At 42.6% G+C, this 16,574-nt stretch overlaps 1 protein-coding gene across 1 annotated transcript; it reads right to left on the bottom strand.

Annotated features, from left to right (window-relative positions):
* Positions 1 to 1,269: 1,269 nt before the first annotated feature.
* Positions 1,270 to 8,385, bottom strand: CCDC90B (coiled-coil domain containing 90B). Its single transcript, XM_050908980.1, has 8 exons — positions 8,301 to 8,385; positions 5,849 to 5,950; positions 5,156 to 5,197; positions 5,005 to 5,076; positions 4,864 to 4,917; positions 3,950 to 4,064; positions 2,624 to 2,773; positions 1,270 to 1,869 (listed from the first exon to the last, which is right to left on the bottom strand). The coding sequence occupies exons 1-7, from the start codon at positions 8,319 to 8,321 to the stop codon at positions 2,718 to 2,720; spliced, it is 462 nt and encodes a 153-aa protein (XP_050764937.1). The 5' UTR covers positions 8,322 to 8,385; the 3' UTR covers positions 1,270 to 1,869; positions 2,624 to 2,717.
* Between the last annotated feature and the right edge of the window lie 8,189 nt (positions 8,386 to 16,574).

Below are 16,574 nucleotides of genomic sequence, written 5' to 3'. Positions count from 1 at the left end.
TCAGCGTGGAAGCAGAATACAGTCTCTGGGAGAAGTACTTCTCAGCTGCAGACAGGTGCTAGGCCCCTTGATTTTCATCTTCAAGTCATTCCTAAATAAGCCAGGAAGTGACTCCTTCCTGAGGTGCCGGATGAACTGCAGTGGTGGGCCTCCAAGCCTCACTCAGGGCTGAAGAGTTCACTAGGTTATGGGGCACGTTGTGGTTGGAAACGGCAATCCTGACCTCTCCTCCATGCCTAAAAACATTTTGTGTCTTTACATATAAAGATTTTTCTCTCATCTGTGTGCTACTGTGAAATTCTTTTCCCTTTGGAACCCTCATTGTGCATAATATTTTGAGAGTTTTGATTTCAATAAGAAATCCTTGCACTTAAAGGTTAATTTGCTAGTGCTTGAATCCTGATCTGTCCTCTCCTTAGTTACCAAAGGAAACTTAATCTCTGAGAATTTCAAAGGTACTGAAAAAAAATTCCATGTTTTTCTGTGCACAGACTGAGGGAGAGGCACACTGACTAACAGCATAAGCCTTGTATCAGAGCTAAAGAGGAGAAATTCAGTCTCTAGAGCCCACTTCAGTGCGTGTGGGATGATGTAGTAGATGAGCTGTTATCTCCTACGTCACCAACTGCTAAACTCTCATGTAGGAACAGTGCAAAAGATCAACCCAAATCATTCTGCGTCCAAAGAAGGGCAGCGAAGCTGGTGAAGGGTCTAGAGCACAAGTCTTATGAGGAGCGGCTGAGGGAACTGGGGTTGTTTAGCCTGGAGAAGAGGAGGCTCAGGGGAGACCTTATCGCTCTCTACAACTACCTGAAAGGAGGTTGTACTGAGGTGGGTGTCAGTCTCTTTTCCCAAGAAACAAGCGATAGGACAAGAGGAAACGGCCTCGTGCTGCACCAGGGGAGGTTTAGACTGGATATTAGGAAAAATTTCTTCACCAGAAGGGTTGTGAAGCATTGGAACAGGCTGCCCAGGGAAGTGGTTGAGTCACCATCCCTGGAGGCATTTAAAAGACTGTAGATGTGGCGCTTAGGGACATGGTTTAGTGGTGGACTTGGCAGTGTTAGGTTTATGGTTGGACTTGATCTCAACAGTCTTTTCCAACCTAAATGATTCTGTGATTCAGAGAACCTCAGAAATGGTTATAGCTTGCAAGAAGACGGATTTGTACATGCAACAGCTACAACAGACACAAGTGGCTGCCAGCCACCTGCTGAGATCCTTGCTGCCAGCACCCATGCCTGTTTGACAAACACACAGACAACAGAAAAAGCGGCCTCAACTCCCGCTGTAATAGCACTGTGCCCATTGTAAAAGCCACATTTTTACAGTCTGGTAATCTGTATTCAAGTTTCTCAGATAGTCAGATAGCAAATATAAGAAATCCATTTTATTTTCTTAAATGAAGATGATAAATAATTTAATGCACAGAATATAAGAATTGGCAGGATACCAGCAAGTTCAACTGTAAACAGACTAAAACTGCAATAAAAAAAAAATTGCCACTAATCGGTACTACATACTCTTTAGCCCATAAAGGGCCTGCTTTTACTTAAAAGTTTAATCCAGGAAGATTTTTTTTTTTAATTATTATTTTATTAAAAGAATCAGACCAAGCATATGCATTTGTACTCAACAAGGTGTAACTGCTTCAGTTTTGGAAGGCATCCACCTGCTATGTCCCATCTCTGCAACAAGAGTTGTGAAGTCCTTGCAGAAGGTAGAGGGGTCATCACCAGAAGTTAGGAGTGTCAGTGTGTCCCACAGGATTACAAAACAGTCCGGAGGAGCATGGAGATGGGAGGAGGATGACCACCACCACGCTGGCACCACTGAGATGCTGAGTATTTCCGTGTTACAAGCCAGATCCTATGCCCAGAAAATATGTGAGGGTTTATTGGAAATACTCTGCACTACTTGAAGGGAGGAGGTAAGAGCACTTATCTGCCCCAGGGCTGTATACTGTTGCTGACAGTAGAGGCATTTCCCCTTGGAAAGACAAAGACAGAGTTCTTCTCCCATTCTGTTGACCTCTGGGGTTACGGAAATTGCAAGAGATACTAAAAATAAATCTACGGAGACATTTTAGTTCTACATGAGATTTTAACTTTATGTAGACCAGTTTTCAAGAAAAACAAGGTTTCTTTAGTAAAGGCCTTGGAGTGTGTGTTTATATATAAATAAAAAACGCAAAGGGCCAGGCTTCAATCTGTCAGAAAAGAGAGGAACAGACTGAAGGCAAAAATCCAGATCCTATATTTAAGATTAATTTACTTGGATCAGAGTAGATATGTTGGAATCTGGTATTAGTATTCCCAATATGGGAATAGTATTCCCTTTTCAGAAGCATATCAAATGTTTAATATTTCCATTTCAAGAGGAGCTGAGAGTGAGAATGTTCCACTGAGAATGTTCCAAAAAGAAAACAAAATTAATTCTAAAACACATCAGGAAACACTTTCTGATTTAGCATAAGTCGTCCTTTGAAATAAATACAGTATTCAATAGGGGACAATGAAATATTACTATTTGCCTACTTCCCCCCCAATTATTTTGATCTTTAGTGTTACATATTCAGCAAACATTTTTAGCGCACAGTAAGAATATCAAAACAAAAAGGTACCAAGGTTATCTACGGCGCAAACATCATCATCGAACTGATGTTGCCTGGGTGGCCTTTTCTCCGCCTGTATTTGATGCAGTCATTCCATTTAGATCTATTTCCAGAACCTGTAAAATCCCAGTGCTATTGCTAAGCAAGTGAACACCGAAGCTGTTAAAAAAATAAGGGAAATAATTAGCTGAATGCTAAATTGTATCACCTTCTACATACAGGAAATTAACTGCAAACAGATGGAAGAATGATAACAGCTCTAGAGCAGAGCCTCCTAAACTTCCTGAACTGCTGCAGGTGTGACAGAATAATTTTAGAAGACAATGACTTGTCTTAAATATAATATCCTGCACAGTAGCGCTGCCCAGGTGGTGCGATGGGAGGTCAAACTGAGCAGCCTGAGGAGCTACATTTTCAGGGACACATCTGAATAACTGCGCTGGATAATGCAGGGCACAACAGGCTGCAGTAACTGTTACTGTTGTCACCCATCTATTGGAAATTGTATTACAGGAGAGATGGCTGTACCAGGTCTTGCATTAGACGTAATTAAAACGATTCCCCACAAACACAATGACAGTGAACTAACAATAGACATATCTGACACAACACTAGGATATCTAGGCAGCACCTCTGAAGCCTGATGAGTTGTCTTTCAGATTTGTTAAGCTGCTGTTTCAGTTAGTGTTAGAATAAAGCTAATTACGTTTCCCTTTGAAATTGCTCTCACTTCCAAATGTAATGCGTTACTCTCTTTTCGTCCAGCTCCAATACAATAAAAATTTCACTGGTTATGTATACGTTGAGAAGACAATCTCAAATCAGACTGAAATTTGTTCTGCTTGGCAGGGGAAAGTACCACGCTGAAGCTGTGTGTCTGTGGAGGACTGAATGGGAGGCAGAACTGGTCACTCTCAGACTAGTCCTGAGTGACAGCTAACTTTCAGGGTAACTTAAGCTCAGGAGAGCTGTTGGAGCAACGCTGCCACATAAATGGCTGCCCTGCAGCAAGCAGAGGTACTGTCAGACTAGGCAAGGTATTTAGGCTTCTTTCCTACTCTTTAAAAAAAAAAAAATTAAGAAATCCTGTCCATGTTCCTCCTAATCCCAGTTCTGGGCGCAGTCCTCATCCAGCTGCAGCAGCGTCTGCGTGTTCCCCCCTCTGCTGTGTTCTCTGTCACACTTCTTTCAATTGGGGAGGGTCCCGTCCCCCCCACTCCCAGTTATCTGCTGTTACACAACTGACTTCTTGAATTCTCTTTGCATATGTTCTTGAATAAAATTTTATACATCCAAAATACAATACTGGTACTCACCTCCTTGCCTATTACATACCTGCCAAATAACGTATTGTATCGAGTTTATTTGATTCCATGAGCGTTTTTAAGGAAGCAATTTCAGTGTCAATTTTATTACTGATTTCTGAGATAACACTGTTGGTACTTGAATCCTGAAACATTAAAAGACAGCATATATTTGACAATGCTCTCTAGCCCTTTCAGCTTTGCAAAGCCAAACAAGAATACCATCCTACCAGCAACAAGAAAGAGAAACAAATTTCCAGCCTATCACTGAAGTAACATACGTAACTGGTAAGAGACCTTAGAAGACACAGAACAGCATTTAATACAATCCAGGAAGAATACTGAAGAGAGAGAGAGAAAAAGAGAAATCTCAGATCATACAGACTTTTGTCTCTGATATGCCAGTGCCTCCTAAAGGAGGCATTCTACAGCGCATAGACAGTATCCCTAAATTTTTGCAAAACAAAGGTTTAAGGATTCACAAGCCATATGCAGAAAAGGCAGGAGACGCTGAAGATGGGACATGTCCACCTTCAGCCTCGTAGTCTTCAGCGCCCGCTAGCAGCTTTGAGGACTTCCAGCCCTTGAAACGCCTGCTTGGCTGTAGGCACCTGAACCACCCCTCTGGTACAGCTGCTCCACTCATCTGTTAATACTGGGAAGGGCAGCACGAGAGTGCCCATCCCACCGGTAACAGCCTGCACACAAGATACCCGGGAAGCGAGAGACAAGGCTTGTATGTCTCCTCCTGCCCGACCAGTGTTCAGTGCCAATCTCACAGGCCGAGGCAATAAACACGTACAACAGAGGGGAGTGACACGGCCCAGCCTTTTGCTTTACCACATTCAAAAATCTACTAACTTTCAGGAAAGTGTGGGGTTTACATAACATGCAACGCGTAACTGTATCCTGCTCAATAGAAAATGAGCTTTGTTCAATACTTACTTTTTTATGAAACTCTGTAGTTGCTTCCATCAGTTTCCTCTCCTGATCTGTAAACTGTGGATAAAAGATAAATTACAACTGTAGTAACGGAAAACAAGACAGACACACAACTGATAAGGGTATCTTCATAGACCAGCTTACCATATCTGTCACTCTGCTCCTTTCCAGGTTTATGTCTAGCTTGCTGTCAGCTCGGATTTTACCGGTTTCATTCTTTAAAGCAAATAAAGATTATGAAAATAACTATTTACTTTCCCTAATAGGAGTGTGTAGGTACTTGCTGTTTACTTACCATTAGCTGCTGTTTAACTTGATCTAATTCAATTTTCATTTTCTAAGTGCAGAGGAGAAAAAAAAACGATTTTACAAATTCAGAAAACTGCTGACCAAGTTAATCAGTCATGTAAGTGTTACCGCTGCATGCACGCAATTATTCTTCCATAATTTTTCTCCCAATGGGGCAATTTGTTCTTGATTAAATATCCTAACTGGTGTGTTCAATTTGTATAGCCATATATAATCTGCTGGGACTTTTGCTCAGAATAAAGGGATTATTTTGTAACGATGATGATCTTGTTATTCTGAGACTAAAGACAGCAGAAAAATACCAAAATGCTATCAAGCAAAAGCAAAAAACGGGTCTCAATCACCAGTTTAATTAAATTGTTGCAAAGAAACGGCTGACTACTCTCCCTGCATTGTATGATTAATGGTGACAAGACTGTATTAGCATCACCCTTAAATAAAATTACAGAAGGTGATTCTAAGATGTGTAGAATTTTTTTTCTTTACAGAACTGAGCGAGTCTTATCACGTGAAATATATTTTTATGTGATCACAGAAGTTGTAATCTACAAACACTTCAACTCTGATAAAAGTATCCAGAATTACTTTTACATTCATGTTTTGTTCCACAAAAACGTACATCAGGTATAACCCAACATATATTACAATTTAACTGCTAATTAAAAATATTTATTAGTACCTCATTCTCTGCTCTCAAGTTTGCAAATTCACTTTTCTCCAGGATGACCATATCTTTTCGAATGGAGTCCAAATGCGCCATTATCTGCTGTAAAGTTATTTCCTTAGAAACAATAAAACACATCATTGATTAAGTTGCACACTTTCTAGCAAGTAAAGGAAAGATTTATAGGTCTGAAATTATGAAATCAGCTACTGCAAAGCACAAAAACAGGGAGACTCTCCAACAAGAAAGTGACAGAAACACAGAATTTTATAGCTGCAATTTGTTTGAAAGACTCAAGAGGTTTTGGTTTTATGCTTTTTCTGTTGCTTTAATGCACTAACTCTGAATTTAAGCAAAAAAGACGGAGATATTAGTCCAAGTAGCTATGAAATGAAATAGACCCAAACCTACAGGTTAGGCCTTCATTCTCTTCCGTTTTCGATGAATGTTCAGTAGCCTATGAAGCATTACTTGTTGGTTTGAATCCAGTTCCTAAGTAAGCACTTCCATTTCTTGCCCACAAAGTCATCAAAAGCCAAAGACTTAATGATACGAGTACCACACGGTCCTCTCAGCGTTACAAGTCTGACAGACCCTAGTAAAACATTGCTAAAAAGCACAGAAAAAAGCCTTCCTGGTGTTTGGACTAACAAGTTCAGAATTCAACTGCTATTTATAAACTACAGAGTAAAAAAAAAAAAAAAGAAAATAAAGGAAGAAACTTTGTATTTTAGAATCTCAAAAGCAATACTCCTTTAGTTAGCATAAGGAAGTTACCCTACTATTTAGCACGGAAAATGACATACCTCTGTGGGATTCCGCTTTTAAAGCTGAGAGCCAGCAAAATGAAGAGCTCTCATTCAGACTACAAGCCAACAGTGTTTCTCAGATCCTATGTTGAACTAAATTTGTTAAGACATGCCCTGACCCAACTCCCACTGAAGTCTGACTACTTCATTGAACACAGTGAAGTTTTTACAATTCCTGGGAAAACTTCAGTTGCATTTACACTGAGGAGCTAGTTTGCCTCATCCCGTCTTAAAACATTCAGTCTCAACACTGACCACACTGTAAAAACCAGTGTTTCTGCCTAACACAATTCCAAGAAATTATAGTCAAGATACTGACTTTCTTTACACATAATAGGATTTCCAAAAAGAAAGGTTTCCATTTTGATGAAAAAAATAGAGACACAAGTTCTTATCTTCTTCTGAGATTTATAGGAAAAAAAAAAGATAACTTTTATTAAGAATAAATGCCAGTAAGATAAAAATCTGTTGGAAGTAAGGCTCAGCAGTTTAAATAAAATAGCAATGAATGCTTAATTGCATTAACTCATTGAAGAAGAATGGCATGTAATTTCAGCTTGCACAGCCTTCCTAATTATTAAAACCATTACTGTGCATCAGAGCTTTATTATCCTGGCCCAGTTGCCTAGCCTACAAGAAAAACTAAAGTTCTTTTATTTTGGCAATTTAAAACAAAACTTGTCACCACCTCTACTATCAGCAGAAAAAGCAGCCGTGCTACTTAACTGATTCACTGCCTCCAGATATGTCCACAAACATGAACGTGAATATCTAAGCGAAGGAGACACCTCCATGCTTTGCTTGAGCGCAGGCTGATGCGCTGACCTGAGCAGTGCACGCAGCGAGGTTTATACCAACAACTAAATAATTCAGAGCCCACTTGCTGTCCCCGAGGGCGCGTGACACACCACAGATTACATCCAGATGGCTAAAACCTCGTCTTCCTAAATCAAGGTGGCTCTGTCCACTCTGCCTGGCAGGAACAGTTCCTCGCCCTATACTTCCACATAAATCATGCCCAGGTCAGGGAGGCTGAGTTGGCACAGGTCAAAATCAAGCCAAGGTGCCGCAGTAACTGTTGAACGCTCCGGACAACCGTGTGGTGGTGGTGGTTGAGCCCACAGCCTAGCCAGGTTTAGCTTTTACTATAGATGTAGCTTTAGAGACTGAAATGCAGAGTAAAATCATGAAATAGGTTTAATACTAGGTTTTAGTTTATGAATAGGAAAATAGGACAAATACAGTGTATCATATCAGAACAGAGTTGACATCGTTACTGAAGTTCAGTAAAAACACTGACAATTTTCTGGTATTTTAGGTGGTCTTATTATCTCTCAGGAACCCCTCCTTGAACCTCTCTTCTGCCCTCAACCGCTGTAAAGCACAGTTAAAAGTTTGGTTTCACCTCCATGCTTTTCAGCAGCACATGAAGCAACCTCTGCATTACATTTATATATTGTGGCTGCATTTGGAAAACACTCCTGTGAGATGAAAGGTGTAAGATATTACTGTTCTTAATACCACCCTGAAACTTAGGAAAACCTGTCTCAGTGAAGTGTTTATAGTACTACAGAGAGTTGCTCACTTGTCTTTCAAATGTGCAAATATGAGCCATTATAGCTACACAATGTATATGTACATCATAGATTACTTTTTACCTGCTGAGCCTGTGTAACCATATCCTTATAGACTGTGTCTAAGCTGACATTCGACAGAGTTATTAACGCTGATACGATGGTCTCTGCTTGCTCCTTCCCAAAGCCTAAAAGACAGTTGAAGGGTGACAAGTTAAGGTAATATTAGAAAGCTGGACGAAGAGAAGAGCAAGAGGTACATAATGAACTGGGACACTCAAGTGCTGTACCTAACTACGGTGGCAAACGGGAAGTCACACAGTTACTAAAAACCGACAGCAAGGAGCCAGTCACTGTGACTTTTAACTAGAAAAACCACAGACTTAGTGCTGCAAAAATCTGAAGCACACTAACTTTTAATATACTGAAATAGTCTATGCATGCAGCTGACAGGAGGATGAGATTTCTGTACAATGTTTAACTGTTCAGGCATTATAAAAATAATTCAGCAAAATTTTACTTAATAATGAACTTCCACAAATTCTGTTAAAACCAAACTTACCTTGAGCTACAAAGCATGCATCCTATACAATAATAAAATTAAAAGCTAAGTCTGCATATATTGAAATTGTGGTGCACAGATATGAACACATGCAAAACTGATTTTAAAACTGCTGCGTGCATTGCCTGCAGAATGAATTCAAACTGGGATTTTTGCTTTCTGATGATAAAAACTACACTTTGTACACAGCTTGGTGCAATTTTGAAGTGTTAAACATGATGTGTGATGAATAGTGAAAAAAAAAAAACCCAACCAGCTGTCATATTAGCCATATCTGATCTAGTGCCGAGAGCTTTGGCCCTAAGGATTTATTTCCAGCAGTCTCACTGATGTGTTGTATTTCAATTAACCCATTTTATAACGTGGGATCAATTAACTTTTTGTTGAAAAATGTTTTCAGGGCAAATTATGTAGAGAAATATGCCACTGCTCCCTTCTAAAATACCGGTACTGTCAAGCTGCACCATTGGTTTATATTACTAAAAAAGCTTTGCATGCTTTATGACAGTTTCCTTCCACTAAGAGGTGTGAGAGTATTGCTTCAGCTCCTCTGAATTTTCAGGGTTACTTAGGCTCTTGCCAATTCATTATTTTGTTTTTCCTCTATAGCAGGAACTGTCCTTGTTGCATGGAAATTTAGAAAATGTGGAGAAATTAATATAAACAAGAGAATGGAGCCTGAAAACAGCCTGCAGCAAGTCTGAGAAAAACTAAATGCCTCTCACTTTTGTGATATGTATAGGTTTTACCTATAGAGTCCTGTCATTGTAGTGCTGAAGTAATTGTAGAAGTTATAGAACAAATTAAACTAAACACCACCACAGTGTACCAGCACCAGACAGACTTCACCCCGTGAGTTCTAAAGGAACTTGAAGAAGAAATAGCTGAATTAGCACTGGGGACAAGTAACATCTCACAGCCTACCTTGGTTACCTGAGAACTGGAAAATGGCAAATACAACGCCAGTTTTTAAAAACAGTTCCAGAAGAGATGTAGAGAACTACAGGCTGACCAGTCTGACAGCATGAAAAAAACCCCAACATTGTTAGTGGAATATTAGGAGTTTTCTAACTACTAACACCTATTATCATTAGACCCAAACAGTGGAAAAAATCCTAACCTCAGACTGGATAAAGTTCTAACTGTCACTTAGGAGAAAGATCTTGGGATTTTAAAAGATAGTTGCTAGTCTGATGAAGATATCAGCTCAATGCTTAGCAGGGATCAATAAAGCAAACCAAACCCTTAGGAATTACTAAGAAAAGGAACAGAGAACAAAACAGATGCAACATTATATCGCTGTTCAAATCCACAGGACATTCAGTTGTCAAGTAATGCCAGCAGCTCCGTTCCCTCCCCTTTGAAACAGGATGCGATAGAAGTAGAAAAGATTCACAGAAGGGCATCATGAATGATCAAAAGCATGGAAAAGCTACTGCTCAAGGAAAAATTCAACAAGCTAGGATTCTTCTGTTTGGAAAAGAATGACAGGGAAATGACAGAAGTTTACATAATCATGAGTGACATGAGAGATCAAATGTTCATTCCCTCTTCCCACAAAAGAGCTGAGCGGGCATCAAATTAATCTAGTAGAAGCCAGATTCTGCATAAACAAAAGGAGTGGATGTCTGAAACTCATGAGAAAGGATGTTTTGGGTACTAACCAGTTTATAGTGGTTCAGGAACTGAATAAGCTTGTGAAAAGATTTCCACTGAAGGTTACTAAAACTCACACCTGACCCAAAACACCTCCAGGGTGAAAAAAAACTGGAGGCTTAGAAAGTACAAGAGGATGTGTCACATACATCTGCCCCGTTTTAACACTCTTCTGCAGGCAGTGACTCACAGCTGCTGTCAGGAGACAGAACCCAGGGCTAGACGGACCTTTCATCTGACTTCAGACAGCCACACCCACAAAACAAAAGTGCAGGGATCACAACACTATGCTGCTGCAAATATTTCTAGTTAGAAAAAACCCTTAAGTTACTATTAGCAGGCTGGTAGAAGGAACTTCTGTTAAAGCTTCATTTTTGCTAGAAAACAGTTCTTTAACTGTTATTGTTACTTTACATTTGTTAACTGCATTATGTTCCTCAGCTGGAAGACACTACATAAACTTGCCTACAGCTACAAATAAGGTAAATCTAACGTAATAGTTATTTGTGTGATTACAGAGACATCAAGCAGTGTCAGATGCCTCTTCTTCACCAGCCTCCTCGAGAGGCTGCCAAAACATTTTATAAGACCAAGTATTGGTACTTTGGGGAAATTGATAGCACTCAAAATTATAGTACTTAAACTAAAAGTTTTCCTTTGAATTATTTATCAGATATCACTTACCATGGGCTTCCAGATCCTGCACTAAAGCATGGGTATCGAAAGTTACCTTCCTCTGCTCCAGGGGAGTGATGTCAACTCTTCTGACGTCATATGACTTCCTAATGAGTGTGGCAGCAAAACCTGGAATTGACAACATGTGCCTTAAACTTAACCTGATTGGTTTATCACGCAATACACTACTTTTAATTTCTTTCATCATAGCAAAGCTGTATGGATGTTGCAACAAGAAGTTGGGTCCTTTTGATCGCTTGGTTACGGCACACATCAGAAACTATCAATCCCTTTTCCATAGGAAATCTATACCAACTAGGACTCATATATCAATCTTAAGGACTCGTATATCAATCTTGAGTGCATTTGTACAACTAGGAAGCTGTGCAACAGACAAGCATCCTGATACAACAAAAATAAAACCACCACAACTAATTGTTTTGTAATATTTGAGAAACATCACTTAAACAATTTTTTTTACTTTTAAAACATCAGCAGTTCTAACACACTGCCAATTTCTACTGGTTACAGCTAACATAATTCATTTGGTTCTTCACAGAATTTACACTTTCTTCTATCACTATCCTTTCCAGCAAGGAGAGTGCCATTTGTGAAGATAAAGCTACAGATTTTTTTTTCAGAAAGCTATGCAAATCTAACGTTCAGAATGAATTTATTGGTTCACCAGGAAAGGAACTGGGAAACAAAGCAATACGATGTTTGCACCTACTACCTCAGAGACGGGTATTAAAGATCCACCCTATTTATTATGCGAGTACCTTCCCACAAGATGTTTCACTGCTTCTCCTACTTTATTTCAAGCATATTTTTCACTTCATCTTATCTTTGTGTGGTCTTGCATGTTACAGATCCCATTCTGATAGATTCTTTGTTATCTAAAAAGCCCTGTTACTTCTAAATCCATGCTTATTCAAAACCTTTTGCACTGCTGGCTCTCTGCCTTAACCAAGATGTTGTTCTTTATCTTATCTAGACCTTTACTGAAAAATTTTTTACCATTTAAACAACAATATAACAAAGTTATATTGTGCCACTGCTAGATAAATCAAGTTACGTGCTGCCTTGTTATCTACTCTAAAGAAGTGACTACAACTAAGCCAGCTGTAGTATCCAAACCAAAATCTGTATAAGATTTAAGATTAAAGAAACAAGGAAAGATTTGTTTAAGTGCATGAACACTGAATACTATGTACAAATAATTTAAAATAGCTCTAAAATTTACTGTGGAATAAAACATTCTTTTTTCACTGAGCCATAACAGCTTTTAAACACATGGCTCTTCATCCTCTAAATGCGTTAGGGGATTCTTTTTCACTGGATTAAACACATATATTGTAGAGACATTCTCTCAGAAAAGCTAATGTTACAGCATGAAGCTTTTGGTTGCCTAAACACGCTGCCCTTTTTCCTACCGCTTCACTCCTGTATTGACTTGATGCATGGCTCTCAGCCCAAAGCTGTCTTCAAAACTCACTGATGTTTTCACAGACCGTATCTGAAACACCATTTTGTGATGCCTTTCTGCACCCCTTGGCTAACTCCCATTGCTCCTCCCGCCTCAAACGTTCTCTGTCAGTCCCCATAAGTCACTCAATCGACTGCTCTTGCCCATATAACTCACCCCTTGCCTCGGGCTTGTTACAGCCCCAGAGGAAGGCGTTTTGGGCTCCCTCACACGCCGCCTCGGGGACAGGCCCCCACGATCCCTCTCAGGCAGCGAGCCCAGCCCGCCAAACGCCCTGTGCAGCCTCCAAGGCAACCCCCGAGGCCCCGAGGCCGAGGTTACCCCCTTGACCGCAGCAGGCAGCCTTGTGCCCCCTCCTGCCGCCTTCGCTCCTCGTCCCCCGGAGGGGCGGGGAGCCGCCTGCTCGCCCCGCGCGCAGCGCCGAGCACGGCCCGGCGGAGCGGCTGCCGGCTGACTCGGCGGCTCCCAGTGGGCCAAGGGGCCGAGCACGGCCCTCCGGCGCCTCTCACCTCTCCGCGGAACCGGAGGCAGCAGGGCCCGGAGCGGGAGCGGGCCCGACCGGGAGCGGGAGCCGCCGCCACAGGCGAGGAGGGCGGCGCTGCGCCGAGCGCCCCTCATCGCGGCACGAGCCCGCCGCTTCCGGCGCGCGCCGCCAGCCACCACCCGCCGTCCCCACCGCGCAAGCGCCGTCGGCACGCATTTCCGTTCAGCCCCCCGCGGGGCATGCTGGGTACTGTAGTCCTCGGTCTCAGGAAAGGGCCCGGCTTGAGGGCGGCGGTGCGCCGCCCTGCGGGGGGAGGAGCGATAGCGCCCGCTGCGCATGCGCACGCAGCGACCTCTGCTGGCGAGGCGGCGCTGCGGCCGCCATGTTCGTCTTCGTCGAGCGGCGTCGGGTCCTTCCTCGTCGTTTCTCAGCTCAAATTGCTGTCAGCAGCCTGGCTGCTTCAGGCCACGAGCGTTTCTCGTAGCTTGGCTAAAGCTTGGGGATGTGCAAGAGGCTGATCTGTAGCAAATCAGCTGTAGCAAGTCAGTCTGGGTTGGTTGGGATTTTAGGCCAGTGACGGCAGCGGTCTGGTCTCTGGTGCTACAGTGTGTGTAAAAGGTGTTGATGCCTGTTGAGAGCAAGATGAACAGGCAGAGTTAAAACACCCACAGAGCACACCATGTAGAGGATGAGATAGGAAAAAAATCTGCAGACTGCTCTTGCTTGGAAAACATACAGAGAAGGGATGTGCAGAGAGAGGCCTGTGTCAGAGGGCTGGTCCAAGGGCTCAGAGATAAGCAGTGCTCTGACACAGCCCTGAAATGGAAAAACATCCTGGGTATCGTGCTGCAAATTAGAATAAAGGACAGCTCATTTTGCTGCTGGACAGCGTGTGCACCATGGGGAGGTTTGTTGTAACGTATCTGGGTGAAACAACTTGTGAACGTGTGGTGGCTATATCTGTGCTGTGCTGTGGAGCAGCGGCTGGGCAGCCTTGGGGCCAGCTGAGTTGCTTGTGTGCCTTGTCAGCCTGATGGACCATCCTTGAGGTGTACGTGGGAATCCAGGAAGGTGTGCCCAGTGTTTTGAGCATTCCCCAGAGAGTGCTTAAACAGAAGTATGAGTAAGGCAGACTTCTTAACCTAGCCAAGCACAGGAGAGCTTGTCAAAGACCTCGCTTGTAAGAGCCCTGATGTTGCTTGCCTTCAGGACAGAATGATTTCTGGGCAGGCAGAGTCCAGAGAAAAAGCAGGCTGCCTACAGTAGGCCATGCAGAATTTGGAGCAATTCAGATCTGTATAGGTGCAGGCATGGAACATCCACACAAATAGTGTGAACAGGCAAATTCAGATCTGGAGGCTGCAAACCTATTGACCAAAAATACAGGGTCTAGTGATGTGAGGGCTGAGCATTCACTGCACACACACAATCTCAAGAAGGACTTTGGGAAAAGAAAACAGCCCTGAATTTCTCTTACGTACGGACTTTCATGCCTGTATACAGAGTTAGAATTAGGTTTGTGATGGAGAGGACTGTGCAGGGTCTAAGGGGCCCTGTTTTCTCCCAGCTCTGTTTGGATGATGTGAACTGCTCCTGACTTAGCCTGATTTCCCCTTGTTCTCTGTCCTGAACTTACTCTAGCCTCAGACGACTGCCCTATGTGAACATCTCTAAGCCTGGCTCTGCCTATGTCCCTAACTTTAAATGCAAAACCAGCCCTGGCTCCAGTTCTGAAAGATGAAAATATAACTCTGGATCCTCATGCTTTTGAACTCTGAAGCTTTTGAACTGCAACCTGAGTTCATTTGACTCCCTGTCAGAGCAAAATGCAGATTTCACAGCCTCAGAATATTTTTGCAAAATTGAATTCTTCCTTTTCAGTTTGTGCTAGTTACAATAAAATACATTAGGCTCTCTCAGACATCTGTTTCACTGTAGAAGTCCAGGGATGCTGAAGTTACATCTTAAAATAAAAGGGCAGACCAAAAAAGAAGATTGCTAGTGGTACTTTTTAGAAAAAGTTCTAACTGAAATAGTTAAGTTAGAGAGCCATGATATAAGACATCTGTGAGTAAAAAAGATACATTTTTCAGCAGTTAGCAGCAGCTGCAGGTTGTCTGAACTCACCCCTCTGTGCTCTTCCCAGAGGCCTGCTTCTCTCACAGCTTGTATGATGCAATGCTTTGAGCTGAGCACATCAAAATTCAGGCTTTCAGAGCAGAAAAGTCTCCTTGGTAATAAAACCCCCTTGATTTTCAGTTACTTGAAGGTCCCTTCTGCTGCCAGGTTGGCTTCAGCCTTCATGAACTGTTCGTCTCCTTTCAGTGGAAGGGGCTGTCGTTTCAGTGGACGTGCTTACGTGGAGCTTCGGTCCTGCCTTGTTTCCTTCTGTTCGTAAGAGGCGATTGGGGGAATCTTAATTTGTTCGGAGGCATATCCTCTTTCAGGGCACGACTTTCATTCAGAGGATTTCTAGGATGAGAACGAAGGTGGAAGTAAGATGCGTATGGGATATTTGGGAGAAGAATCACTGCTAGCAGTGGCAGTTGTGTGAACCAGGGCGATAAAGAAGGCAAGCAGCCAGGGAGCTCACTGGAAGGGTGCTTGCAGGAAAGCAAGCACCTGGTACCTGTGCTGAGGTTTAGCTTCACAGTCCTGCCATGGTAACAGACGCAGGATTCAGCAGAAACGCTCGAACAAGCCTAGCCTTATTTAAAGCACTGAGTTTCCAAGTCAACAACTCCTGTGTTGCCAAGATACAGACATTAGAAAAAAACCCCAACAATAGCAACAAAAAGCTGTCACTAAGGGAGAAGAGCCCTGGATCCGCGCCCTCTCCGCAGGGACGTTATTGTTCAGCACTAGCAATGTCACACGCGGGCTCAGGATGGCAATTGCACCTTGAGCGGCACGCAGTCCTGTCCAACCACAAAGGCTTCCCTCGCAGGACAGAAAGCCTGAATGCCCCAGGGTGCTGATTTTCTACTTCAGACAGACAGTGAGCTGGCAAACTGGGTGTTTGGAAGCTGTAGTTTCTGGCAACCGGTACCAGCAACCGAACTCGGTTCATCTTAGTAACGTAGAGAGCTGCTCTGGAGATAAGGGCAGCTGTCCCAGCTTGCCATAGGAGGGCAGCAGCCTACAGCCAGACAGGGTCTGACGATGGGACCGTGTATTCTGATCAACTCACCCTTCTGCTCTGTTTTATTTATTGTCATTTATACGAATATGGTGGAGGGCAGCTATTTCTATGACCTCAGCCAGCCATCCTACAGCTTTTGCGTGCACGCGAGTAACACATCTCTGTATTGTCTGTTCATCCATCTGGATGAGGGCCTGCAGCAGGGATTGCTTCGTGCTGCCATACTCTGCAAAGATGCTGTAGGGTAGAAGGCGCTCCTCTCAAACAGATGAAAATAAGGAGGGTGAGCGGACGTGGATCTCCGATAGAAAAATGTTGAAACCAATGAGATGCTTGGAAAGAGGGAAACTAAT

The sequence above is a fragment of the Gymnogyps californianus genome, chromosome 1, assembly GCF_018139145.2.
Source record: "Gymnogyps californianus isolate 813 chromosome 1, ASM1813914v2, whole genome shotgun sequence".
Lineage (NCBI taxonomy): Eukaryota > Metazoa > Chordata > Aves > Accipitriformes > Cathartidae > Gymnogyps > Gymnogyps californianus.
This window is presented reverse-complemented; position numbering and strand designations above follow the sequence as displayed.

What these genes read in the sequence shown, in the direction of transcription:
- CCDC90B (XM_050908980.1), bottom strand. Translation starts at nt 8,321, where the DNA reads ATGGTTACACAGGCTCAGCAG. An exon ending in GGAGCAGAGTGACAGATATG is followed by an intron (nt 4,918 to 5,004) that starts GTAAGCTGGTCT and finishes TTTTATCCACAG; the next exon opens with TTTACAGATCAGGAGAGGAA. An exon ending in CTACAGAGTTTCATAAAAAA is followed by an intron (nt 4,065 to 4,863) that starts GTAAGTATTGAA and finishes TTAATGTTTCAG; the next exon opens with GATTCAAGTACCAACAGTGT.